This window comes from Paramormyrops kingsleyae, chromosome 22, assembly GCF_048594095.1.
Source record: "Paramormyrops kingsleyae isolate MSU_618 chromosome 22, PKINGS_0.4, whole genome shotgun sequence".
Taxonomy (NCBI): Eukaryota; Metazoa; Chordata; class Actinopteri; order Osteoglossiformes; family Mormyridae; genus Paramormyrops; species Paramormyrops kingsleyae.
Genome location: NC_132818.1, coordinates 13,098,488 through 13,125,614, shown reverse-complemented (window position 1 = coordinate 13,125,614; position 27,127 = coordinate 13,098,488). Strand labels below are relative to the sequence as shown.

Below are 27,127 nucleotides of genomic sequence, written 5' to 3'. Positions count from 1 at the left end.
ATTTTAAACTTAGTGTTCATCGTGTTCATTTTTCGATATTGATTTATATTGCACGAAAACGATGTCCATCTCAATGCAGTGATATTACTGGTTGAGTGCTGGACTTAAAAAAAAAAACAAAAAAAAAAAACACTCTGGTAACAATATAGCTTGAAGATTCTACATGAAGACAGCACTCCTACATACAACGCTGGTCGTGGGTGTTCTGGGGCCCTAGGCGAGATTCTGCCCCGTCCACCATCCATAACAGCAGAATTTATATTTTCGTAGCTAGCTAGCTCCCGTCTGTTTCACAAGAAAAGTAGTGAAATATTAAACCGAGTGTAAACAGTCACGGAATGCAACCAGAGGTATTTCTTCTAATTTTTTTTCTTTTGCGCCCTTTAATCAAATGGCGTCCTACGTGATCCAAGTAACTTATCAGTTAACAGTTATCAGTTAATAACAGCTGGCCATTTCACTATATCAAGTCAGGTAAAAATAAACGAGCCTTTAGCAGAGGCAAAATGCAATTTAACATTTCAAGTTTCAAAACTCCACCCACTCCCCCCAACCGCACTCCCACCTTGATGTAATGAAGGCACACATTTCAGACCGTTTTAAATCCCAATTTATTAGGCAAACAAAACTGAATAAAATCTTTAAGAAACAAACTGCACCATGACCAAACACTTACTAATCATTTAGCACATTTCCCCCACTAAAATGTAAAAGTAGTAAAACAAGCAACAGGGGATTAGCTTAGGAATGGTACATTTTCACTGTAACGGCAAAGGATCAAATCCAGTCTTTCAAAGAAGCAGAAGGGAGGAAAATGTCTTGAATATATTAACAGATCAAATGCAAAGGGGAAAACAAGTTTCAAAAATCCAATTGAGTCAAGGCGTCTTACATATTGTTCAAAACACTTAAGTCTTCCTCACTTTTGTCTTCAAATTATCCTCAAATCAAACCAAAAATGAAACTGGACATGTTGACTTGCAGCAGTGTCAAAAGCCAAAAAAAGAGAGTGAAATGCTCAAAGACTCATCTCCTTGGCATTTTATTTTTAAGTGAAATTTCTGCACGATACACATCTTTTTTTTTTATTTAGTGGTGTGTAAAATAAGGGTTTATTCATCTGCGATAACATCTTAGCAAAAGGAAAAAAAAAAAGTCTTGATTACACCGTTAATTAAAAGAGCTCCAGTCTGCGCCAGGCCCGTCGGACTGAATGTAGCCCACGGAACTCCCCCCCCCCGTCCTCCCGAGAGACGCCCTCCGATCCCAACGACTTGCGTGCCGGCGTCGCCGACGGGAGAAGCAAAATCAGGCTGGTTGCTTGACCGGGGGCCGCTGCCTCTCGCTCTCTGCTGAGATGCAGTCCGCGAGAGAGCTGGTGTCAGCCCTCTGCCCTGGAGGTGCAGTCTGTCAAGCGGGGCCCTGCAGCCAAGTCCCCGTGTGTGTCGGTTTGTTTACTGTTGTTTTGTTACAAGGGTGGGGGGTGGCTCAAGCTTGCCACCTTATTACCCCCCTTAACCACCTCGGTCAGCCCCCCACACACCCTAAGGAGACAGACGCAGACCCCATTTGGAGGTGTTAGCAGGGTCGCCGGGGGCAGCCGTGCTCCGGGGGTCCGGGGTGGACCCTGGGGAGGATCTGTGGATCCCCCCCGCCTTCCCCCCTCCCCCACGGGGCTCTGTGACTCCTCCGCCCCAGACCCGGTGGGTCTTGGTGGATCTCTACCCTCGCTGGACCAAACAGATCTCACGGCGTCCCGTTCACACCCACGCAGTCCAGCCCTCATACAGCTGAGCCAGGTTATCTACATTCGTGGCCTCCTTGATCACGTAATCCACCTGGACGGGAGCCGAGGGGACAGGAAACAGTGGTCAGGCGCATGCACACAGGTTCATCACGCTGACAAATCGCAGGTCCCGAAAGTGCACACTCTAGAAAATTCATTCCGCGTTAGTAATCACTGTGACTCATTTACATGCAGCGGCTCGCCCACAACTCAGATTTCATAATCAGAATATTTTTATTATACCGGAGGAAAATTCTTACAGCCAGTGACAATGTTGAACAGTCCCTTTCAAGAGAGACCCTGAAACAATAATTTAGGAGGGACTGGGCAGCCATTTGACCCTCCCCCCCCCACCCACTTAAGAATTTTTGGTTCCTCTGCTCCATTGCCCTCTGGCTTTGTTTAATACAACAATGGATTGCCATTCACCCTTGTCAATCACACTGGAGTAACTGAAATTCCTATATTTTACCGTATTTTGCATATATTGCCTATTGTGTACTGCTGTTTGGTCCCTTATTCGCACTGCTGTTAGTCCTATTAACCTCCTCCCCCCCATTCATCTGTCCCTTACCATACAACTGAAGTATTTTACTATGTTCCTCAGAACACATGACTAAGACTTGACACTGAAACCATGGGGCCTGGTCCTGCACAGCGCTCCAGCACACACAGGTCACCGTGATGACGGCAGAATACGACACCTGCTCTGTGACCGTCATCCTCCTGTTGGGGTCCACGTCTCTCCCCTCCAGCTTGGCCTTGACTCGCTTCCAGACACTGACGGCATACGAGTTCCTCTCCTGGACAGCTGCGGCATCACAAAAACACCAGCAGCTCGTCATGCCGCTTTAAGCCGGCACAAGCACCCCTGACTGGAGAAGCCCTCGCCTCCATTAACAGCTGCCTGTCCTGCTGCCGGTGGTAGAAGATGGACTGAGGGTCTACATACCTCTGCCTGTTCTGGGGTCACGCACGGCCCGCTTGGGGCTCGGAACCAGGCCCTTGGTGGTGAGCGCTAGAGTGCTGGGAGGGGTGTCTGCGGGGGTTCCTGGGTTCCGGGGGAGGGGTGCACTCTTGCGTGTGTTCTGGGACATGCTGTCGGGCTGTGTCCTGGGGCCAGTGCAACGCACCGCTGAAGGGACGCAAAAAGAGATTGTTACTCCTGCTCACTAACAAAAGGATAAGTCCTGATTGGTCAGGCAGCCAAGACTTGAACCGTCTTGCTGCTGCCACCAAGTGGCGCAAACCAAAATTGCATACCGGTGAAAGTGGCCTAACGTGCTTTGCAAAGGAAGTGGTCTTACCAGCAGCAAAGCTCGTCTGAACAGTCGATATCGGACTTGCGCAGTCACTGGCTCTCTCGGTCACCAAGGGGGAGGCAAAACTCACCAGCCCATTATAGATGCTAAAGGTCAGGGAGAAGGAAAGCGATGCACAGCTTACCACAGACATAGGGTACGCAGCCCTAACAGCGCAGCCCTAACAGCGCAGCCCTAACAGCGCAGCCCTAACAGCGCAGCCCTAACAGCGCAGCCCTAACAGCGCAGCCCTAACAGCGCAGCCCTAACAGCGCAGCAGCTCGCCAACGCACCTCTGGCTCTGTGCCTGCAGCTCCCGCAGTGTCCCGGGCACCTCCTGCAGCAGCTCTGCCGACTCCTGGCTGCGCGGCGACCCTGTGGCCTGCACTACGGTGAACAGCGCCGTCTGCATGTTGTCTTGCCAAGCTTTGTACTCGCACAGGAACTGGCGCACGCTGTTCTCGTACGGCACATCCTCGCCATCAGACAACGCGTTCTCCTCATCCTGCGGAGCGGAGGACAATGGAGCGGCTGATGGACGGACCTAATCTTGGCAAGTGTTGAGACTAGAGGCTACAGGCTGAGGGGTTAAAGGCTACAGGCTGAGGGGTTAAAGGCTACAGGCTGAGGGGTTAAAGGCTACAGGCTGAGGGGTTAAAGGCTACAGGCTGAGGGGTTAAAGGCTACAGGCTGAGGGGTTAAAGGCTACAGGCTGAGGGGTTAAAGGCTACAGGCTGAGGGGTTAAAGGCTACAGGCTGAGGGGTTAAAGGCTACAGGCTGAGGGGTTAAAGGCTACAGGCTGAGGGGTTAAAGGCTACAGGCTGAGGGGTTAAAGGCTACAGGCTGAGGGGTTAAAGGCTACAGGCTGAGGGGTTAAAGGCTACAGGCTGAGGGGTTAAAGGCTACAGGCTGAGGGGTTAAAGGCTACAGGCTGAGGGGTTAAAGGCTACAGGCTGAGGGGTTAAAGGCTACAGGCTGAGGGGTTAAAGGCTACAGGCTAAGGGTCTCCAGCAGCAGTTTCTAGCATCAGGGCACCTGAGGGCCCAGGGGTCTCACCTTGGCCATGGCTCGCAGAAGGTGCTTCACGTCGGCCAGCTGCCGGTTGTGGGTGGACAGGATGCCTTTGATTGCATCCACCAGCACCTGCAGGGTCTCCGTTGCCACCTCCAGCTGCTGCTCCTGCTCGTCCTGAGCGGCACGCCGGTTCGACATCTCCTGGCTCAGGTGCTTTCCGGCGCACGCCAGCCATTCGGGGCAGCCGATAGGGAGCTCCAGGGTGGGGCTCTGCAGACACGCGGGGTGGGGGAAGAGATCAGCAAGTAATGTGCCGCTCAGGGCAGCAGGGGGCGCTAGCGGGCCATTCAGAAGACTCACCAGCCTGTGGAGGAGCTGCAGTTCCAGTGGGGAGACAGAGGTGCTGAACTGTGCTGCATATGAACAGGTGGCCTGACAGCGCTTGAGCAGGTCGAAGAAGGCGGCGTCCATGTTGAGCGTCTCCTGCGTCCGCGTGCGCAGCCCCTCGAAGTTGAGCACGGTGCTGCACAGGAAGGTCACCTGACTGGCTCGCTGGCTCTCCTTCAGCACCAGCGCCCGGCGCTCCGCGATGCTCGCCTCGAAGTCCTGCAGCACGGGGGCCAGCGCCGGATTGGCTCCGCCGGCCCACTTCAGCCGCTGCTCAATACTGCCCTCTAGTGATGCTAGCTTCTCCTGCCAATGCACAGGAAACAGGACAGTTCACCACTGGTGCGCTGGAGAGATGTTCCCTGGTTCCCTCAAACGGCAGCGGACGACGCCGACGCAGACCTGCACGCTGGCGATGGACGCCTCATCCTGCCGGAGTTTGTACAGCTTCTTCTTCATGTTGCTGAGGATGATGGACCGTGGTGGAGGGCTCACGCTCATTGGCTGGTTCCTGGCACCCAACACATCTTCATGCTGCCACTGTTGTTGGGTCACAAGTGGGAAAGCGCAGAGGGTCATAGGTCAAAAGTCTGAGCGCCCCGTGTCGCCCCGACATCAAAGCCGGCCATCACGGACACAGGGCTCCATCTCAGCGCTAATCAGAGAGAGTCAGAGCCACCACAAACGTCATGAGGGGTAACCTCCAAATTAGCACGAACGTAGATGGAGTCAAATAAACTCCCATAATCCTTTGCTGTGATTGCGGAGGCGGGTCTCACCTGGAACACGGCGATGTGGAGCTGGACCCGCTGCAGGCTCACCTTGGAGGCCTCCATGCTGACCTCCAGCCTGCGCACCAAGTCCAGCTTCTTCCAGGCCGTGTCGTAGGAGCTGGCCAGCACCGTGGCCCGGTTCAGCAGCAGCTGCGGCAGACGGCCTGCCTGCACACCCTGCTCCACCGCCTTCTTGCACAAGTCATCCAGGGGCACCTTGCCCTCGGCGCCAAAGTCCTTGGCCTCCACCTGGGCGATGAGGTCCATGCCCAGGGCGCTGAGGGCGCTGCACATGGCCAGGCCCAGCGCCTGCGTGGGCAGCCCCATCAGCAGCTGCCGCACGAAGTCCGCCGTGAAGGTCTTAATGGGCCGTGCCATCTGGTCCTCGCTGACCACGGCCGCCCCACGGAACACGGTCTTCGTCAGGGGGACTGGCCCGTTGGACGGGGCGGCGTCGTCCGCCGGCGGGAGGCAGGTTCCTGCGAACAGGACGCGGATCGAAACGGCACGGTGACGGATGACCCAAGCAAGGACGGGACATAAGAACCTGAGTGGCCCGATGCGGCTCACCTGCCAAAGTCTGCGCGAAGGAGCCACACAGCCGGAAGAAGTCGCAGATGGCCTGCAGCCGGCGGATGAAGAACACGTCCTCCAGGACCTGCCGCTGCCGGGGGCTGTCGAAGAAGTGGGCCTGGGCCGCACGTGCCTCCCGCAGAACATCCACCTTCCTCCAGGCTGGGGGCACCTCCATCTTGTTCAGCTTTGGGGGGGGGGGGTTATATGTCATGACCTGGGTGTGACAGTTAAATATCCCACTGCGATGTTAACCGGAACCCCCTCCCCCGCCATCCCACTGGGGGCTGACCTTCTCCACTAGGAGGCCGAACGCCGCCTCCAACTGTGTGAACATCCCGTCGAAGGCCACAAGCAGCATCTGGCCAGCGCTCATCTTGGGCGTGTCCTGCACGGCGCCCTCCAGGCTGCGGGGCTGGATGAGCTCTGAGTACTGAGCCCGCAGAACCCTGGGTGAGGGAACCCCCCCCATGTCATTCAACCAGCAGCTTTCAAAGGCTAACACCATTAACATGCTAAAACCTGTACGGTTGCAGACGCCCCGAGGGGACTCAACCCAACAACCTTCAGGTTACCGGGTAACCAACATTTCAGTTTGTTTTCACCACGACAACCTGATTCTAGTCATCAGTTCACCTGCAGCTCAGTTTAATACCCTTAAGTGGCAGTGAACCATGACACGTCCCTGATGGGAGTAACGCATGTGTTTAGCGGGGGCAGGGGGTTTGAGGCTGATTGCATCCCTACCAGTGTTGAAACAAACCTACAACCCGCATTAGTCTGGGGGCCCCGAGGTTTCAGCCACACCAAATATTAATCCCATTCCTTATTTCAGAGGTGCTGAGGAAGCATGGTGTGTTAACCAGCCAGCTAGCTGTGATCTGACTCGACTCGCTAGCTATTTATTATGAGGTTCTGAAACATCTAAGAAAGAGGGTGGGGGGGGGGGGCCCAGAGTAACTGAGTGCCACCCCCGACGGTACCTGGTCACATCCAGGTAGTGGGCGTCGGCCTCCTCCTCCAGGCCCATGGCAGTGTTGCGCAGGTGGGCCTGCAGAACCTCGCCCAGCCCCTGCAGGGAGACCCCGTCGGCGCACTGCTCGATGAGGGTCTCCAGCTCGGCCAGCATGGCCTCCAGCGTGCTCTCGCCTTTTAGCACGCAACGCAGGGCCTCGGGCAGGATAATCTGCCTGAAGTTGGTGTTCAGCTCCTGCATAGCGAGACAGAGAGACGGCCGTCAGGCTCCGGATCCGCGAGCGGCTGCCGCGAGGGGCCGGTCCCGGGTGCGAGGCCGACCTGTAGGCAGGTGTAGACGCCGTTGGCCAGGTAGACGGCCTGCAGGCTCTCGGCAGGGCTGGGAACGTCCAGGTCATGGGGCAGCAACTGGCACTGCTGCAGCAGCTGTGTCAGGGAAAGCACGTTGCCGCTCATGCTGCAGAGCTCCTCCAGGAACCAGGCGCCGTCCCGCGAGGTCAGCTCCACCAGCTGCTCGCCCGCACCCGCCGCCACGCTCTCCATGCCCAGGTTACGCCTGGGGGTGATGTGGACACATTACTGACCATGGCACCACACTAGGTTGGGCACAGACGGGTCCAAACAGGCTCACATACCCCGATCACACCCAGAAGGTATTAATGACCTCAGGAACACAAGCGGGGACTTTGGTAGGTCAAAGATCAAAGATCAGAGTGCTTCCACGTCACCCATATGTCAAAGCTGGCCATCATGGACCCAGGACTCCATCTCAGCACCACGTCTCGGTACTCGGCACTAACGGGGTGAAACAGGAGCTCTGCCAGCCGTCTGAGAGGCAGAGCTACTGCCAACAGTGTAAGGCGTAACGTCCAAATGGTACTGCATCAGGTCAGCTATAAGCAGGTCCAAACAGGCCTGCACGCCCCAAACACACCCAAAGGGCACTAATGATTACATAAACACGAATCAGTGGGTCTCCAAGCACTAGGTTGGGAAACACTGCTGAAAACCGATGACACAAACGAGTCTGAGGTAGCAGGCCGGCTTTGGTCTCCGGCAAGGACTGACCTGGTGAGGGCGCAGAGCGCCGTGACGATCACTGCAGCCAGGCTCAGCCCGCCGGGCTGCCCGTTCTCGGCCAGGAAGCAGCTGATGCAGCGTTCGATCTCCTGCAGCTGCTCCTCACACGTCAGCACGCTGGTGGCCTCCGCCTTCAGCCGCTCGGCGTGTCTCAGGAGCCGCGCGTTGATGTCGGCCGCGTGGTGCTGCAGTGCCATCTCCACGCCGGATAGGAACTGGCAGGTGGCTGGCGACGGCTGGGGGGCGAACTGGACCTCATACCTGGGGGGGGGGGGGGAGGGGTTAGCAGCTTACTCCTTACAACAGACAGGTTTTTAGCTGGAGAATCTCCCCCGGAACCTTCAGCCACAGCAACCAAGAGGCCCCCACATACCAGCCAATCACAACACAGAGGCTCCAGGCAACACTAACGCGTCAAACGGGCAACATTTCAGGCAGAGCCCCGCAGCATTAGCGATGTGGCCCCCACTCACTGGCGGTAGATGGCCTGACAGCAGTCGGTTGTCATATCGCGCAGCAGCTCCTCCATCCACTGTTTCCAGGCGTAGGCGCGGTGGCGGCGCAGCGCGGCGCGAGGGTACAGCAGGCCCACCGTGCCGTAGCTGTGCAGCTGCTCCAGGCAGCCGCGCAGCAGAGAGCGCCTCTGCTGCAGCAGTGAGCCCGCCTCGGCCTCCAGCTGCTCGCACTGGCTGATCAGGTGGGCCTGGCCAGCGTTCTGCAGGAAGGCTGTCGCCGGGACGTAGCTGGGGGGGCCTGGCGGGGGGGGGGGGTGGACAGCAGGACAGAGTGTGACATCGCCGCCCACTTGAAGCAGGAACGAGGTTACCAAAAAGTGACTGGCAGCTTGCTAACCCCGCCCACCAGAGCTACAAGGCTTCGTTCAAACAGGTCACTGGTTATTCAGTACAGCGCCTCCTACATGCAGAGGAAGCGCAAAGCAGGGAGAGAGACCCCAGGCTGGGCCTCACCAAGCTCGATGGGGCCATTGATCTCCTGCAGGAGGCTGGCCAGCTGACTGGCCTCCAGGCTGGCAAACGCTGCCTGATACTGCGAGATCCACTGGTCCAGGTCGGTTAGTTTGCTACGGATGGCGTCCTGGACGGTCCTCTGCCGGGACTGCAGCTGGGTGTGCTCCGAGTACCTGGACACGGCGGGAGCCAGTTAACAGGTGGACGTCACAGTTTAGCTATACAATCTTTGGGGCATCACGAAACACTGCTTTGAAAGACTTCTGCTACACTCAGAACTTAGTGCAGTCCGTAAGTGTTTGCACAGTGAGTTCTATTATTCACCATTACACCTGAGCTAAAATAAAACAAAACTGTGCAGGGATTTCATCCATACATCCATTGTCTGTAACAGCGAATGCTGAACCCGCTGCGGCACGCTGTACCTGTGCTCCAGCGTGTGGATGAGGTGCTCGGGGCCCTCGGCATCCTCCAGGAACTCCATCTCCTGCAGCAGCCGGGCCTTCTGCTTCTCCACCTGCGCCAGCTGCTCCTGTAGGCTCATGTACTCGCCCATGGCGGCCTCCAGCTGCGGCAGCACCCCCAGCATCTCGTCGCGGTTTTTAAACCAGTTCACCTGCAGGGGGCGCAAAGTGAGGCGCTGTCAGGCAGGGAAAGGATGGAGGACAGGAGACCCCAGAGGGACACGAGGCTGGACTCACTTTGATTTCTGCCACACGGGAGGAGAAGAGGCTCCTTGTGATGTCACGCTCCATCTCCCGCTTGCTCTGCTTGCTCTCAGCCTGCTGGCCACCTCCTCCATACACTGCCCCTGCAAAGCCCACCTCGCCCCCCGCGGTCCAGTCCACCAGGGGGTCGTACACAAAGGCCTCCAACAGGGTCAACAGGGTCTCCCGACCTCTCCGCATCATCTGGATCACCTGAAAGAGAAAGTTCGGCAGATATGTGTCGGGTCAGCCAGCCTCAGCCGCGGAGGCCTTCGGAAGCCCTTCAGCTGGGAGGTGAAGTCGCCCACCTGCTCGCAGGACAGCCTGAAGATACCCTCCACTCCCGTCACACCCAGAGCTGTCTCGATGTTGTGCGTCATGCGGAAGGGAACTTTCTCAGGAACTCTTAGACTTTTGCCTATAATATGAACCACAAGATGAGAATCGGCCCATCTAAGGACACTGTCCATAGCCAGCAGCGTTAGGGTTAGCCTAGCACCGCCTGCTAACCCTAAGATGTGAAACCTTACAATGAAAGCCTGCCCATGATAGGATAGGGTCTAGCTATTATCAGTCCTCCGCGCTCACCTTTCTCGAAGCAGACGTTGTAATCGATGTGCACCACTTCGCCCGTCGTCATGTCAATGAGAACATTGTCCAGATGACGGTCTCCTAGCCCGATGATGTAGCCAACCATCGACATCACAGCGGTAGACCTTGCGTATGACTGAGTGCAAGAAGAGGATGTCAAGCCAACACCACAGACTCAACATCCCCATCCTGACCCCAACCGCAGGCTGGTTTTTACCTGGGTGACCCGCCACCACTCGCTGGGTGTGGCACAGGAGCACCACAGCTCCTTAGCCAGTAGGTTGGGGGGCGTGGCCTCCATCAGCTCACGCAAGACGTCCCTCATCACGCTGAGTGGCCAATCCCTACGCGACACGTCCAGACTCAGCCCCACGGCCTTCAGCGCCGGGCCGATCTTGCTGTAGTAGAGTTCGCTGGGCCTGGGCACCATGGGCAGGTTCTGTGGCTGCTGGAATGAATCCTGGACCTGACCAAGGCCAGACCACACCGTTAGCCTACACAATCTGACACAATAGATGAAATATGCCTGCTTTGGTCAGAGGACCGTAGCAGTTTCTGCAAGGAACCCTCATACCTTCTGGGCCTGGAGGCTGGCCTCTCTCTGCTGCCAGCGCTTATAGAGCCCGAACAGGGGCGTGGCCCCATCCACCCACTGGATGAGGCCCGAGCGGGTGCCCAGAGGCGTGACAGAGTAGTGCCGGGCGTGGAAACGAGGGCTCTCCTGCTGGTTGACCTTGGTAAACATGGTGTTGACGATTGACAGGAACTGCATGATCCTTTCATCCAGGTGCAGGTCCTCCAATCCTGGGGGAGGGAATCATCCAGATGCAAGAGAATGGTACCCGGACCCACAACCACCACCTTCAAACACCACTTGCACACTCAAAGTCTCGCACCTTTAAACAGGTATGGGTAGTTCCGCCCATCAGATCCCAAGAAGTAGAGTTTCTTGGGCTTGGTCTTGGTGGGCAGGATGGTGATGGTGTTGCCCACACTCTGGATGGTGACTGCATCAGTGGCAGACACTTCCCCCGGCAGCGCGATCTCCGTGCTGGCCATGGTGGCCAGACGAGGGCTGATCTCGTCCAGACGCAGAAGGTAGCTGGCCCGCTTCTGGGCCCTCTGCTGCAGGCTTGCCATGATCTAGACCGACAGGCACCATGTGGGTCAGTCAGGGTTCAAGCGAGGGGAGTGGCTTGGGGGTCAAACGTCATGGGCCTGAGAGGTACCTGCTTGAAGGGCACCCAGCTGCTGGCAGGGTTGGCTGGGTTTAGTGGGTTCCGGAGCCTCTCCAGCGCATTGTCAATGGCCTCGCCGTGTGTCTCCTGGAACCAGGCCTCATGCGGCGTCTCGGCAGGCGTTGCCGTGATGTCGCGGACGTGGTCCAGGGCAAACACGATGGGTCGCATCAGGGCCGAGTGCTTCTCACGCATGATGGCCATTTTCTCCTCCCTGAACATCGATCACAATGCTCAGCACCCCTCCTGGAGACCCCTGCTCGCACCCCAATTTGACTCATTCACACCTGGTTAAGACACACTTCTGTGGTTTCACCCCAAGACCCGCCCATAAGACGCTACGGCAAAGAGGCCGATCCCAGCACGCGTACTTGCGGAGTGTGTTGTTGTTCTGAACCCGCTTGACTTCGTCCTCCAGCTGCTGGATCCTGCGCAGGACGTACATGTGCTGCTGCTGGAGGACGCCCAGCCAAAGTTCGTCCCACAGCAGGGTGACCCTGCGCAGCTCGCCCACCAGCATCTGGACCTGGGGGAGCAGAGGAGGGTCAGCTGGCCTGACCAGTGGTTGGGAGGACGAGTCCTGGGGTGACGGGTTGGGGGCGCATACCTGCAGGACCATGGTGGGGCTGGCAGAAGACAGCTTATCCACGATCTTGCTGTAACAGTCCTGCATCATGGCCTGGTCTTCGCTGGAGCAGAGGCCCAGCTCGTGGCCTTTCCCGCTCTCCTGGGAGGCGGGGGCACTGCCCGCCTCACAGCTACTTCCGCACAGCACTTCCCCCTGGATGTTGCCCAGAAACGTGGGCAGCGCTGATGGCAGCTTGTTGCCTAAGGGTGCAGGAACGTCCCGCGTGGGTCAAAGTGATGTCTAGCATGGTTAATTTAATATGGTGCAGTGTAACTCAGCTCAAAATGTAAACAAAGCAAACAGTTCTGCCTCACGGCGAACGTGACACGGAGCAGTAGCCCGGCATACCCGCAGACTGGGCCTCGCTGCCCAGGGAGATGGAGCCCACGATGGCCGGGTACAGGATGAGGTGGGGCGAGTCGTGGGCCACACGGCACAGCAGGCTACAGATGCTCTGCCGGATGTAGGCCTCCGGATGGTTCAGGCGCGAGAACAGCTGAGGAATGATGCCTGTAGGGGGCAATATGGAGCACATCCACTGTCAGGGGGAGAAACACCTAGAACATTATCGTATATCTCCCAGGTTGACCTGGGATGGCTGGTTGTTGCCGGTTCTGCCCATTACCTCTCCAGGGCGCGGTGGGTGTGGAGGCCAGGCCCAGCTCCAGCTCTTCCCGCAGCTCCCCCGCATGCTTCACCAACAGCCGCAGCAGCCGAAGGGTCGCCATGACGATGACATCGTCGCTGCTCTGCTTGCCACTCTGGCTAGCTAGCAGAAGTTTGGGGTTATCCTCGTCAATTGGTGCCTGGGGGAGGGGGTAACAAGGTAACGAGCTAATTAACCTGACCGGATCGCTGCCATGCGACTTGAATCTCCTAGAGGCTCAGCATGCGGATGCCTCATTCTGCACCCTCCCTCCCAGCTCACCTGGCCGGCATTGAGCTTCAGAAAGGTGAAGTAGGCGCGGCAGGAGACACGGTACAGGCTGAAGATGCGGTCCACCACGCGGCGCCATACTCGGATCAGGCCCTCGGTTACCCCGTCCCCAGCCTCTGCCAGCCACGGGCACGAGCCCAGCAGCTGCCGCCACACCACGTCCACGGTGTCGTCCTCATTGCTCTCCTCATTCTGCAGGGCCATGTCCTCATCCTGAGAAGGGGGCCCAAGCATGGGGGTCAGACCAGCTGGCTCAGGGCTCATCGAGGGTCAGACCATATCAATAGTGAGTCACCAGACATGCGGCCCCCGGGGGGGTTACCTGAATTCCCGCTGGACGACACAAAGCCTGGCCCAGGATGCTGAATATGGTCTCCTTGTCTTCACTGGTGGTGCATGCTGGAAGCAGAGCTTCAATTTCCTGTTTCTCCTCCGGAAGCAGTGGAACACCTTCTCCTTGGCTGGGTAGAGGAAGGGTGCAGAAACCTAAAGTTTAAACGGCGTTCCCTAAAAGGAACCTGATCCATGGAGGTCCCCCTGCCGCCTTAAAACGTGTTCCCATGAAGACACCCACCTGCCGTTGTCAGCCACCTTCCGCCCCCACCGGTAGGCCCAGCTGGCCAGGGCGGCCCAGGACTTGGCTACCTCCGGGGCCTGGGAAGCTGAGAGCTGGTAAAGCTGCCCAAGGACAAGGTCAGGTTCCCCAACACCGACGCTCACTGCCCAAACGAAAAGGCCAACACGTTTAGGTGGACAGCAGCACACTGGGGAAAACCCCCCCCAGGGAGGAAGCCATATTTACCAGTGGTCTCGGCCGTGATATGCGGCAGGCCTTGGTCCTCCAGTGGGAGTTCCAGCAGGGCGGCGATGTTGCGGCCCAGTGGCGGCAGCACAGAGAGCCCCGAGGAAGCCCTCTTCACTACCTGCTTCAGGTGAACCGTCATGTCCTTCCAATCGGCAAGGAGCCACTTGCAGAGCGTGAGCACAGCGCGGCAGGCAGCCCGCTCGCTCTTGCCGGCGCGACAGTAGGACAGCGCACTAGCGCTCAGCATCTCCATTGCCACGGCAGACTGGCCTGGGGGGGGCAAGGTGAAGGGGGGGGGGGGAAAATCAGGTCAGAAACCTCTGATGGGGGCCCCCTGGAGTGACATTTTGAGTCCCCAGAAAGAACAAAGTCACCAGCCCATCCCCCACTGACCTGCCGTGAAGAGCACCTTGGCCTTCTCCAGCTCCAGCTCGGACCCCCACTTCTCGCCCACACTGCCTTCCAAGGACAGGCTCTCGAACAGGCGCACCAGGTCCTGGCAGTCGGGTTCCGCGGCAGTGCCACACTGGCTGAGGAGTCGCGCGGCCAGGCCCACGTTGGCCCGCTTGCGAGCGAACTTGACGGCCATCAGCCGCAGTTCCATCAGGTGAGAGTCCACAGGAGAGCAGGGGCCTGGTTTGGGGGGAAGGGAGCCAAGTCTAAGGGCGGGGGGGAGCCAGAGGGGGGGAATCTCATCATGGGAGGGGCTACAGGGACGTACCTTTGAGCTGGAGAAAGAGGCGCTGCTGGAAAGCGGTGTAGCGGAGGGCATGGAGCCAGGGCTGGACGTTTTGTTGCTTACAGCTGCTCAGGGCCTGGCTGTACAGCGGGATCAAGCAGTCCTGGGGGGCAACAGGGAAGGGCAGTGTCAGTGTCACCATCGGCGACACAGGCGCTTAGTGCCAGCGAGGTCCTAGGGCACACCTCGGGGGCCAGCTGGCCGGACAGGCACTGCTCCAGGGTGTTCGCACAGTGTAGCTGCAGTACCCCGACCACAGGCAGAGAGCCACAGAGAGCCAGTGTTGACACACGCAGTGGGCCCAGACAGATCCGGCCCGTCTGCTTCAGGTACCTCAGCAGGTTCCTGCAGTGAGAGACCAGCAGTCAGGCACAGGGCAAGGGGCACAGGGCAAGGGGCACAGGGCACAGGGCAAGGGGCACAGGGCAAGGGGCACAGGGCAAGGGGCACAGCGTGTCCATCTGTCTGTCAGACAGAGAGAGACAGACGGCACACCTGTAGAACTGTTCATAACAGATGTTAAAATTATGGACTGCCTTACATGTAGAAGGGCCGTCATGCCATATAAAAACAATGAGCCACACAGTATCACGCTTTCAGGATGTTGAGAGTTATCTGCAGCTTCTATTTACCAACTTCCTTTAAGGTCTAACAGCATGACCCATAACATCAGCATGCTATGGTGCCTGCTACCCTAAACACCATAAACTCCCTTTGCTGGTGCTGTCACAAATAACAGAGGCCAGAACAGCCCAGGTCCCTATCTGATTGAGTGCCGTCTTCAGAACCCAGGTCGCTCACGGACAGGCCTATGGGTAACTCCGCCCTCAGTACCCAGCTCCCCCCACCCCTGGCACTCACTCGGATGTGGGTCCCGCCTTCTGCTCCAGCTCGTAGATCCCCAGGGCTCCCCGGAGAAGCTGCACCTCGATGGCCTTCTGAAGCTCTGTGGGATCTGGGCTCAGTGCTGCCGGAAGCAGCCGCTTCAGGTCTGAGGACAGGGGGAGGGCGGCAGGGGTCAGGCACCAGCGTCCCCACCCCCGGCACTGGATCTGTAAGCGACGGAAAGCGCCGGTGTACCTGGTTTATCCCGGGAGGCAGAGTTCAGGAGGCCGAAGTCGTCACCCGGAAGCAGCTCAAGCTGGGAGCGGCACTCTGCAAAGTCGGCCTCCTCAAAGCTGCTTAAGGCCCTGGAGAGAGCGAGTGGGGAGTAAACCAGGGGGAAACACACCCTTAAGGGTGTGGGGGGCTCGCTCACACACACACACACACACACACACACAAGGAAGCCCCTGGTGCTCCGCCCACCTGACGTAGTTAAAGTCGGTCTTGAGGCTGACGGCGGCTCCAGCAGTGGTCTTCTTGAGTGCAGCGCAGCAGGCCTGCCACTGCAGCGCGGCAGGCCAGTCGCCCAGCGCCATGTAGCACTCGCACGCCTTGTTGGCCAGGAAGTTGAGCACGTCGTTGGAGCAGTCGCTGGGCTTCAGCAGCACCGTCTTCCTGGCGTCACCTGGAAAAGCGCGCTGGCATCAGGGCCTGCATCCTAGCTCTCTGCACGGGCCCCTGCCGGCCCCGGTCCCTTACCGTTGGCGTGCTTGGGGCTGGAGGTGGCGGAGGCCTTCAGGAACGCCCCGTCGAAGCCCTTGATAGAGCAGTCGATCCCGGAGATGGAGGACAGCTGCTCCTGGTACTCCTGCGCTGCCCTCTCGAAGCTGTGAGCACAGGGGAAGAGGGTGAGCCAGCGGCGGTGACGCCCTCGGCATGGGGGAAGGGGGCACGGCGATGGGCAGCAGCCGGCTCACCGTCCCTCGGCCTGTAAGGCCACAGAGCCCACCCAGCCGAGGCCCCTGCCCGCGTGCACCGTGCTCCAGGCAGCTAGGCCCTGGATGGCCTCGGGGCAGCGCAGCTCGCAAAGGGCTTCAACCAGCATCACTACGGGCACCTCCATCTCCGCAGCCTAGGGGGGAGGGGACAGACACGGCCTCCAGGATGTTAGGACATCCACAGACAGACATGCACAGACAGATCTGGGGCGTTCCGAAAGCCTCACCGGGGCACTGCCGCTCTTCATTTCAGCGAGCAGGTCGAACCCGTGCCGCACCGTGACGGCCGGCTGGCCCGAGAGCAGCCCCACGCGCATCAGCGCCATGCGGATCCGGGTCAGCCAGTCCTGGCACGTCTGCCGGTTGGTGTAGAAGAAGGTTCTGATGCCCTGAGACACAAAACAAGAAGCCCGTCAAGTAAAAGACCGTTACCATTAACACACCGTTACCATTAACACACCGTTACCATTAACACAACGTGCGGATTAATAACGGCTAACTGCCAAATACACAGCCTGAAGACAAATCATTATACAGAAACACCAAAGATAATCTTCTGTGCCAGTTCCCGATTCAGAAGAGACCAGCAATCTCCTGGGTAAAAATGGATTTGTGGACTGTTCGCATTTCCATCTTTTCCAGGTTTTTTACGCTCTGTGACATTAGCCTGCGCAGACTAGAAGGACGACGCATCTGAAAGCAAAGCCCAGAGCGCCGTGGAGGACCCACCTTAGGTGGTGCTGTCAGCGCATTGGCACAGCCCTCATAGGCGTTGTACATGAGCTTCTCCAGGTTTTCCAGGAACTGGAGCAGCAAGGTGAGCCGCAGCTGGTTGGTGTGGTGGCCCTCGTCGCTCTCGGCCCCACTCCACTGGCTCAGCTCCTGCTCCGGGTTCAGACTGTGGGCTGCCAGGCTCCGGATCATCCCTAGGGGCCAAGATCGGGCTTAAAAGGTCAGACGTGGCACTACCCTCAGCAGACGGTGCAGCATCCTATTGGCTGCTACAAGTAGTAGATATTTTTTAACCCAGAATCCCCTTGTGAAGGGCGACGGTGCGCGAGCCGCCGTGGAGCTCACCCTCGATCGTCTGGAAGGTGTCCTGGGCACGGCCCAGCGGCGTGCGCAGTTTGGACAGCACAGTGAACTGCGCCGCCTCCCAGGTGACCCACTGCCAGAGCACGGCGTCGGCACGGAGCAGCACCCGCGGCACGGCCGGCGCCTCCCGCCTGTCCAGGCGCTGGCAGCTGTGGAAGAGCCGCTCCAGCCAGGGTTCCTTCCTGTGGGAGGGGGGGGTTGCACCATGTCAAGCTGCTGGAGGGTGGACCCAACATGCCCCACCCCATACCCTAAGCCCCACCCCCTCTCACCCAAAACCGCGCCTCTTTACCCACCCAACACGGTGCACGGTCCCATACAGGATGAAGCTGATGAGGTCGGAGAAGTCCTGCGGGTGGAAGGTGTTGCTGGGGGCCTTGCTCATGTGATGCCGGATGGCCAGGGAGATCTCCTGCACCTCAGGGTGCCCATGGTTACTGGGGGGAGGGAGGGGGGGAGGGAGGGGGGGGCAGGCACGTTTCCCAATTAAAACCAGCAATACACACTGAACATCCAAACTGGTGTTTAGGGCCGAAGTCCTTCTAGAGTTCTTCATGGGGAAGGAGAGCAGTCACCTCAGGGTCACGTCAAGGGGAATGGTCTTCAGAAGCTTCCCGAAGGCCTGCCGGACTCGAACAGAGTTGTGGACCAGCTGCACCCGGCACAAATCAATACACCTGTAGGGAGGGAGAGGGGCTTGTCACGCCCCATCTAGAACGGCCCGGTACCAACCGGAAATGGACTGGATGGCGGCTATGCTCAGCACCTCTGCTGCAGCTCGGGGGTCAGGGATGACGACAGCACATGGAGGCTGCTGCAGGTCTGCAAGCAGATTGCGGCGTCCTCATTCAGGGCTGGGGGGGGGAGAGAAGGCAGAGAGGGGTGAGGGGCTGACACAGCGGGGGCAGGGCCTATGGCCTGCGGGCACAGGCAGTGCAGCAGCCTCACAGTTAGACAGCAGGCCTTTGCAGAAGCGGTGGAAGGACGGCAGGGCGAAGAGGGGGGAGTAGGTGTCGCACTTCTTCATGAGCAGGGACACCTCCAGTGCCCATGTGAGGAGCAACTTCCTGTAGGGACAGGAAGTCCAGCAGGTCAGTCACCAGGGAAAACGGGGGGAGGCTGAAATGAGGCACTGGGGGGCAGGGAAGGGGAAGCACCTTGAATCGGTGTTGAGGAGCTCTTTGCTCAAGAGCATCCCCAAAAGGTTGAGAAGAGTGCTGAAATGCTTCTTGGTAGCCGTGGTGACGGTGCTGATGACAGCGCCATCAAACAGGGAGGGCGAGGAGGAGCTCAGGCTGCTGGAGATGAAGTGGTCGTGTCTGTGGGACGGGGAGGGGGTTACTGGTGCACGCTGGGGGGGTTACCGGGGCCCCGGTCTGCATGCGAGATAAACACGGGCATCTCGTACCTGGTGCAGTGCGAGTAGAGAGTATACAAGACAGCATACTGCACCGCAGGGTGGTATACGGCCAGATCCGAATGGACCACCAGCAGGTTCTGGCTGAGCAGTGTGAACACAGTGGGCGAAAGTGCCCACATCTGAAGATGAGCAGACGGACACATGAGGATGTGGCACGTGATAAGCCACACATTTTCCAAGCAGAAAAACCTCTCTGATGACATGACACACCCATCCAATAAGGCTGCCCTCTCACTACTGCCACCAAGTGGGGATGGGAAGTACTACAGCATGATAGCTACATGTGACGAGCCAGAGCGGCGACAGCGCACCCACCCCGATGAGGGAGTTCTTGGTGTTGCCGATGGTGGTGAGCGCGCTCAGGCTGAAGATGAGCACGAACTCGGCGCGCTCAGGGGCCAGGCGCGCCTCAGCGAAGGCGGTGTGCTGGATGTTGGCGTTGGCGGCGGGCAGCGCCAGCGGGAGCAGCAGGCTGTCCAGGGCACAGGCCACCTCGCCCAGTACCAGCTTGTAGGCCGCCTCCAGCAGGGGGATGTTCTTCAGGCAGAGGACCGCCTGGTAAACTCCCTGGGCCGCCACCACCACCTGTGGATGCACAGACACCATCACAGACGGCCTCCCCACACCGTAACTGCGGCCTAGGGAGGCCCCACCACCCCCACCCTGGCCCCACCATACCTCCTTCTCTCTGTGGAAGCGCAGCTCCAGCAGTTGAGACTCTGGGGCCAGAAGCTTCTCCACAAAGTGTGCCGGCAGCTTGTTGTTAATCTGGTCCACGATCTGGAACAAATGACCCCAGGCTCAGTTTTTACTGGGGAGGGATTGACTGGGAGCCCCAGTGACACACCACCCCTGGTGGCTCCTGATGGCTTTACCCCGAGAGCAGCAGTCTTTGCCACCACTCAGAGCCCATGGTTTGTGGCCCCCTGCTGGCCACAAGCAGTCACTACAGGTACAGGAGATTTTTTTTTTTTTTTTTTTTTTTTAAGACCCAGGAAATAAACGCAAGCAGGCTGTGCCCCCAGGGTGCGAGCCCCGCCTCACCAGCGTGAGCAGGTGCAGCACAGCCACGCAGTGCTCTGGCCCACAGGCCCGGCAGCTGTCCAGCTGGTCCAGGCCGTAGGCGATGACGGCGTCGGTGAGGCGGCCACCCGACTCTGTGCTGTGCAACAGCACACACACGCACTCGTTGGCCGCCGTCAGCACGGGCTCCGAGAACAGGGCCTGGCGGGCCGTGGTGACGCAGGACAGCACCCGGTTCAGGACCTGGGGGACGAGGCAGGGTCAGCATATAGGGTCCGACCGAGCGGCCGCATCGGCGGGGTTCATCCGGGGCAGGGGGGGGGGGTCCTCACATCCGTGACGTAGGCCTCGGTGATGGGGGGGCCGCGGATGGGGTGGAAGCGCTCGCCAATGCTGCGCACCACCGTGCTGAAGACCCGCAACAGGGCCGCCAGCTTGGGCAGCGACACAGAGGGAGGTGGGACGTCTTCATCCGGGGTCTCCCCCGACGCCACATGGCTCAGGTCCTGCAGGGGGGGTCACAGGGGGACGTCAAGCAAAACGGCAGTGGGGGCCACGAGCTACCAGCCCCAGAACCGGCCCAATTCTCCTATACCAGGGGCATCACACTCCATTCCTGGAGGGCCGGAGCCCTGTGTAGCTTAGTTCTTTCCCAGTTCCACCACAAATGATTCAGCTCAAGAGCTGTGTGGTAATTAGCACAAGGATTTAAATCAGGTGTGTTAAATGAGGGGAAACCCAAAATCGTGCAGAAGTTTGACACCCTGGTCCTACATGCTTCACCACTGCAAAAACTCACCCAGACAAAATCATTGCTCACAAGGACTGATTTTCAGTTGGTGGGTCTCGACCCAAAAGTGGCCCGTTCACTTTAAAAGTGAACGTCGAATATTGAACCCCGCCGTCAAGTGGAAATTTCAGCCGTTTCTTTATGACTAATGAAAATTGTTGGTCCAGGGGCTAAACCACTTGATAACTTCAGCTTTAAAAAAAAACATTTAGCAGTATTCAGATTACAGGTCTCCTCAACCATGACGCCCCCTACTGTCCTGTGGATCTCCACACAAAACTAACTCGGAGATCAGAGCAGCCATCCGCACTTATCCTTCATGCCAGCTCACCTCTGCATAAGCCTCCATGTCCTCCAGAAACTGTCCCAGCAGTGTGGTGGAAAATGTCAGGTCGGCCACCCAGAACTGCTCCAGGCTCTGAAGCCAGCCTGCCAGAGAGGGAGGGCCCGATCAGCGCGCCGCCAGTGCCCCCCAGAGGACAGCAACTGCAAGGGGTGCTGCTCACCTGACACCTGGATCGTGAGCGACTGCTTCTGCGTGTGATCGATGTGCCAGCCGACAAGGATGTCCACGGTGTCCTGGAGGGGGACAGCAGTGTGAGAGCCAGCTGGGGGGGCAGGGGCTTACCCGCTTACCCGGAAGTTGGCGCTGAAGATGTGGGGGGGCACAGGGGCTTGCCGGAGCAGACCTACCCGGAAGTTGGCGCTGAAGATGTGGGGGTAGCACCGAGCCACCAGCAGGATGCACTTGACGCTCTGGCACAGCAGCTCTGGAGTGTCCAGGTTCTCCAAGATGGACTGCAGGCTGCTCATGACCAGCTGCTCACGGGAAGACACACACACATCCTTCACCTCCACCACTGGCCAATCCAAACCCTCCCCACAGCCGTGACCTCAACCCTGGGACACTGTGCAGCAAGCTTGAGCTTTAACCTTTTGTCCAGCTGTATAACTGAGCGAAGATGACTGATCTGTCAGCTGAGCAGCTGAGCTTGGAGCGTAACGGGCAAATTTAACGGTGGCAGGCGACATATCGCGCCTGCGCAATAACCACCAGGGCTTCAGATGAGGGCTTTTCGGTACAATACAGATGTTTATTTACGCCCACAATTTGGTAAGCAGATTAGTCGTACGGCTAAAATATTAGTGAAGCATTTTATGACACCTAAGAGTTAGTAATCAGTATATATTCAGCATTGTTGACTGTGTGTTTGACTTTAAGCTGCAAAAATTACCACCACGCAAGACGTGTTTTTACCTTGTTTATCTACAAGATCCCCTCTTTTAAAAGATGTTGTGGCTGCTGATCTGTTCCTTACTTCACCACCACTACAGTGCATATCGCACTAAAGTATACCAAACCACAGTATACCTAAACAATATTATGTGGTGTGCCTTGCTACAGTGCATATCGCACTAAAGTATACCAAACCATAGTATACCAAAACAGTATTATGTGGTGTGCCCCGCTACAGTGCATATCGCACTAAAGTATACCAAACCATAGTATACCAAAACAGTATTATGTGGTGTGCCCCGCTACAGTGCATATCACACTAAAGTATACCAAACCATAGTATACCAAAACAATATTATGTGGTGTGCCCCGCTACAGTGCATATCGCACTAAAGTATACCAAACCATAGTATACCAAAACAGTATTATGTGGTGTGCCCCGCTACAGTGCATATCGCACTAAAGTATACCAAACCATAGTATACCAAAACAGTATTATGTGGTGTGCCCCGCTACAGTGCATATCGCACTAAAGTATATCAAACCATAGTATACCAAAACAATATTATGTGGTGTGCCCCGCTACAGTGCATATCGCACTAAAGTATACCAAACCATAGTATACCAAAACAGTATTATGTGGTGTGCCCCGCTACAGTGCATATCGCACTAAAGTATACCAAACCATAGTATACCAAAACAATATTATGTGGTGTGCCCCGCTACAGTGCATATCGCACTAAAGTATACCAAACCATAGTTTACCTAAACAGTATTATGGGGTGTGCTCCGCTAAATAAACAAAGATACACCATCCTTTTAGCCATACTACAAATCAGCTTACCAAATTATGGCTGTAAACAAACATCCGAATCGTACCGAAAAGCTGCCGTCCAGCCATATGCTTTGCCTGTCATCTGAATCCCTGGTGATTATTGCGCATGCGCGATATAATATCGATATGATATCGGCCAGCCCTATAACCCACTGCCAAATATGCCCATTATACTCCAGCCTGAGCAGCACAGCTGACAGATCAATCATCTTCGCCCAGTTATACAGCTGGACAAAATAAGGTTGAATCTCAAGCTTGCGGTACGGACCCCATAACCTTCCGGGTACAGGCCCCGTGCCCTCATTCATTCACTTGTTCATTCCTTGGCCAGGCAACACATTCATCTGCACACCAATAACACACACTAATCCATGTGTTTATGCATCAGTGTCCACTGGTGTGCACGGTGGCCCCAACCTGCATGACGGGTGAAAAGGCTTTCTTCTCGCCCGCCGTCTCCAGGGCCTTGTGCACAGCCACCAGGTACAGCAGCTTCACCTCGTCCTTGGTGGACGAGCTGAATTTGACGAACATCCAGTTGAAGATCCTCTCGGCCTCGTAGCTGAGGGAGGCGCACAGGAGGCCCAGGCAACTGGCCCCCTCCTGCCGGAGCTCCTGGAGGAGCTTGCTGCTGTGGGAGCAGAGCCGGCACACAGTCACCAAACATGCACACAACCATGCCACAGCTATCAGGAAGACCAAAGGTTTATGCCAATGTGCGCTAATCGAAGGGACTGGAATCCCTGCCTTACCTTTCATTCAAAACATCATTTAGAGCAGCCAGGATAGTATCCAACTGTTTCACAAGAACCTAAGAACAGGGATAAGGAAGACCGTAGAATGGTTACCTTTCTAACTCTAATGTCCCATCAAACAAAGTGAAACCAGCAGAAAGACACACCAGCAGGGGGCGCTATCAAAACTCACCACTTTGTTTTCAGAGTGCAGAATGAACTCTTTCATTTGTTTCATAGTGGCCAGTCTTCGGTCCCGGTCGTCTTCCCGGGACACCCTCCGAAGGAGGTTGGCCAGCCGTGACTCCTCTGAATGAGCCAGTGGGCGATCTGCAGGTGATTGGAAATAAGGCGGGGGGGGAAGGGGGTCACTCGTGGCATCAGCACCTACCACCATATCAAATTGATGCCTGCACTTTGACAGCCAGGCGGTTTGAGGAAAGCCGGCACCTACCCTGTGATTTTCTCATGTCTTTTGAAGTTAAAGCACGGCTTCCATGCTGAAAACTGGTCAAATCGGACGTCACATTGTTGATCCTCAACTCTTGCCCCAGCGACTTCCAACCATAAGTATTATCACAGAGACCCCCATCAATTTCATATCCACCTGGGAGGAACCAAGACAAGCACCTCACACACACAGAAAAAAAAATACACAGCACCACTTTCGAAAGAGGACCAATAACTAGCTTAAAGTTCACAGCCAGAATTGACAAAAGCAGACCTTTTAAGAGATCAAACTCAGTTTCACATACCCAAAAAAAGCACTGTTTAGATCCATCCAAGGCATCGTTCTGCCTGACCTTACTTAGGCACTACACCTTAATCATTATCACACCAATGCATCTTCCTGCATCAATCTTAAACCATAAAAAGCACCAATATCATTAAAAATGATTAATCCCTTCACAAAACAACCCTGAGATCAAAACACATAGATCAGACGAAATGCTCCACAGGTAACTCTGACAGGAACCTTTATCTACCCAAAGGGAAAGCTTGAAATTACAGGAATGAAGAGCATTTTGACATAAAAGACAGCCAATGACCCCAAACTACAATTCCCACAGCAATTTATGGTACTTTAACCAACAGCCAAGCAATCAAGGCCCGTAAATAACTTGTCGTGAATCGTTATGTTCATGCTTATCTCAGGAGGACTTCGGCGGTTACATTTGGACCACACTGCGGTTACTTCATTACAGTCCAGGAGGCCACAGAGTGAAAAGTCTAGGATGGTTTCAGACTTATCGCACCATTAAAGGCCCAGAAAGGAAGGTAAATTGATTTTGTAAAGTAATTCATAAAGCAATTAGCTTGTCGTGCCCGGCAATTGAAACCCAAAGCAATCAGCTATGCTCCGAGGCTCAGGGAACATCCTGACACACGGGTCCCACTCTTAATCAGCGCGTAGCAGACAGGACTTTCTGGTTTACAGGAAAGCACCTGTTAATTACAAGGCTGAAATACCTCGGAGGTCATTTTCACTTTCTGTTCACGAAGACGACGTAAAACGGCAGAAATCGCCGGGACACTCCCAGCAGCCGGGAGTCCCCAGCAGGCTCGGGCGACGCGCCTTGTTTGTTTTCAGAGCGGCCGTGCCGTGTGTGACAGGTATCCAGAAACCTCGCAGCTGTCATGTCACCAGCTAAGAACAACTGGCAGATGGTGGTGGTGGTGGGGGGGGAGGGCACAGGGGGCTCGCATGTGTGTGGGGGGGGGGGGGGGGGTATTAGCTACCCGCTTTGCCTACCCGCTTCGTCCAGAGTGGCGATGGCTGTGAAGGCTTCATTGTGCAGCGGTGGGGTGCCGGGCGGGTCGAGGGAGGTCGCGTCGAAGGGAGCTCCAGAACCGTGGTCACCAGGAACGCTGCACTTCAGGCAGTCCTGGCCAACTGACACACTGTCGCCTCTGAAACATTCACATTTTATTTATTTAGCAGGAGCTTTTACCTAAAGCGAGGCTTTTTTACATTTTTTTTGAGAACACAGGGTCGGACATGGGGCAATTGGGGGTCAAAGACCTTGTTCAGGGACCCAACGGTCACATGACCATGCCAGCTATGGGATTTAAACAGGCGAGCCTCCCCTCACAGGTACAGCTTCCAAACCTGCCAAGCCACACAGCACCCCTGTGAACGGACAGGCTGCCCCCCCCCCCCCCCCCCCAATCAACTGGTCCTGGGGATGTGCGCCGCGGAGCCATCACAGAGCCAGGGGGGGGGGGGGGGGGTTACATGCCAGGCTCCAGGGCACCTCTACATGTTTCATGCAAGTTTTCACATCAAGCCGTCACGGCTGCAGTCAGCTGCTCACCAATTAGCAGAAAGCATTAAGCACCCACGGGAACATTTTCAAAGACAGACTGCAAAGCTATACATCATGGTGGCCATCAAACTTTGCAAACGTGTGCACACAAAAACGACCTAGCAGCTCTGATTCATGCACTGCAGACGGCTTCTCCAGAGGAGAACCTGTAACATTTCACTTCATATTATTGTATCTGGAGCTTTTCCTTGAGACAACATGCGAAATATCTCTTTGAACTCACCCCGGGACAAAGTTCCCAGCGGACACCAAGGCTGTCTGTTTCACCCCCACCCCAACTTAGCTCGAACCCAGACCACATCTAATGCATACGGGGCTGGGTTCCCATACACATTTTACTTTATTAGAATAGCATCAGTACAGGACAGAGACTGTAAGGAGATTTCCGTTAGCTCGCCCGCTACCTTTACATACACCACCGAAGGCTGTCGTTCGCAGCAAAATGAACCGGGCGACCCCACGGCTTGGTACCCGCTTGGATAACAGTGAAATGGAGAGAGATGTTAAACGATCCGCGTTTCTGTAAATAAAGACGAGGAAAGCGCTGCACGTTTAGGGTAAACAGCCTGTTCGGCGATTCAGGCGTGAAGACAAAACCCAGAATGACCCGAGCCGACGGGCCGGCTGGGGACCAGCGAAACAGCGGCCATCCAGACCCAGACATCGCCGGGGTGAGCGGGGTCAGGGGCCGGTCGAATTAACAGCAGCAAGAGAGCGCTGCCGCGAACAATGCCGGCTCAAGCGAGCTGAATAGGGGCTCTGAGACGCTGAGCGCCTGCTAGTCGGCTAGGCTAACAGCGCAGGCGGAGCGAGCTACGGCTCCCCCGCGTCCCCGACACCGCTTTTTTTTAAAGCACAAAATACCGCGGTATTCGTGGCTGGTAAACGCAAGCGCTTCCCCGGCGAGCGTCTCACCGCCCCGCTTCCTCAGAACTCAGCCCGTCTGGCTCCCCACACGTGTGACGGGCTAACGCGGCGAATGTACGGTAGGCCCCGGCGTCATCCCCGATCTAGCTTGCCGAGAGCGGGAGGGAATGCGCGACACCCACCTAGGCTGCCAGTCATTCCAGTTCCGCTGCAGTTTGTGGGCGCCGCTCAGCCGAGACCCGATGGCTTTGCGGCTCATTACCTTCGTTGGGGAAGCATGACCCGCTGGGCACGGGAACCGGGTCCGCGCTTAAGACCTGCACACCCGAACCACAAACGTGTCAAACGAGACCGCGTTGAAATGGTAAAATGTGGCTCCAGTTGGGTTTCGGCCTTCTTTCTCCGCCTCCTTCTTCACTGCTTGTTTAAGCGCCACCGCGGGTCCAGTTCACCGAGATGACGCCGCCTGGCGG

The 27,127-nt window shown here is 56.7% G+C and overlaps 1 protein-coding gene across 3 annotated transcripts; it reads right to left on the bottom strand.

Annotated features, from left to right (window-relative positions):
- Positions 1-594: 594 nt before the first annotated feature.
- smg1 (SMG1 nonsense mediated mRNA decay associated PI3K related kinase) lies at positions 595-27,127 on the bottom strand. Of its 3 annotated transcripts, none has more exons than XM_023821841.2 (62): positions 26,837-27,127; positions 25,214-25,371; positions 23,915-24,067; positions 23,654-23,790; positions 23,479-23,537; positions 23,144-23,357; positions 21,348-21,473; positions 21,161-21,233; positions 20,986-21,083; positions 20,197-20,370; positions 19,886-20,107; positions 19,520-19,621; positions 19,157-19,426; positions 18,830-18,960; positions 18,579-18,740; positions 18,370-18,488; positions 18,188-18,275; positions 17,997-18,098; positions 17,718-17,858; positions 17,404-17,603; positions 17,056-17,252; positions 16,554-16,715; positions 16,306-16,460; positions 16,088-16,215; positions 15,812-16,013; positions 15,584-15,693; positions 15,365-15,494; positions 14,689-14,848; positions 14,486-14,606; positions 14,158-14,397; positions 13,762-14,034; positions 13,534-13,678; positions 13,282-13,420; positions 12,951-13,172; positions 12,648-12,828; positions 12,371-12,532; positions 12,002-12,222; positions 11,766-11,920; positions 11,386-11,608; positions 11,053-11,299; positions 10,731-10,960; positions 10,374-10,622; positions 10,154-10,292; positions 9,874-9,983; positions 9,560-9,778; positions 9,284-9,474; positions 8,859-9,031; positions 8,364-8,643; positions 7,879-8,151; positions 7,132-7,366; positions 6,819-7,045; positions 6,128-6,284; positions 5,833-6,022; positions 5,269-5,741; positions 4,892-5,029; positions 4,463-4,795; positions 4,145-4,372; positions 3,381-3,592; positions 3,094-3,194; positions 2,739-2,921; positions 2,491-2,597; positions 595-1,838 (listed from the first exon to the last, which is right to left on the bottom strand). In XM_023821841.2, the coding sequence occupies exons 1-62, from the start codon at positions 26,911-26,913 to the stop codon at positions 1,761-1,763; spliced, it is 10,905 nt and encodes a 3,634-aa protein (XP_023677609.2). In that variant the 5' UTR covers positions 26,914-27,127; the 3' UTR covers positions 595-1,760. The 3 variants fall into 3 exon arrangements, with proteins under 3 accessions (XP_023677609.2, XP_023677610.2, XP_023677611.2); XM_023821842.2 differs by having other exon boundaries at positions 23,144-23,354; XM_023821843.2 differs by lacking the exons at positions 21,348-21,473; positions 23,144-23,357; positions 23,479-23,537; ... (2 more) ...; positions 25,214-25,371; positions 26,837-27,127 and adding an exon at positions 21,291-21,312.

What these genes read in the sequence shown, in the direction of transcription:
- smg1 (XM_023821841.2), bottom strand. Translation starts at nt 26,913, where the DNA reads ATGAGCCGCAAAGCCATCGGGTCTCGGCTGAGCGGCGCCCACAAACTG. An exon ending in ACCCCCGAGCTGCAGCAGAG is followed by an intron (nt 18,099 to 18,187) that starts GTGCTGAGCATA and finishes CCCTCCCTACAG; the next exon opens with GTGTATTGATTTGTGCCGGG. An exon ending in GTCGTCCAGCGGGAATTCAG is followed by an intron (nt 13,173 to 13,281) that starts GTAACCCCCCCG and finishes CCCCCTTCTCAG; the next exon opens with GATGAGGACATGGCCCTGCA.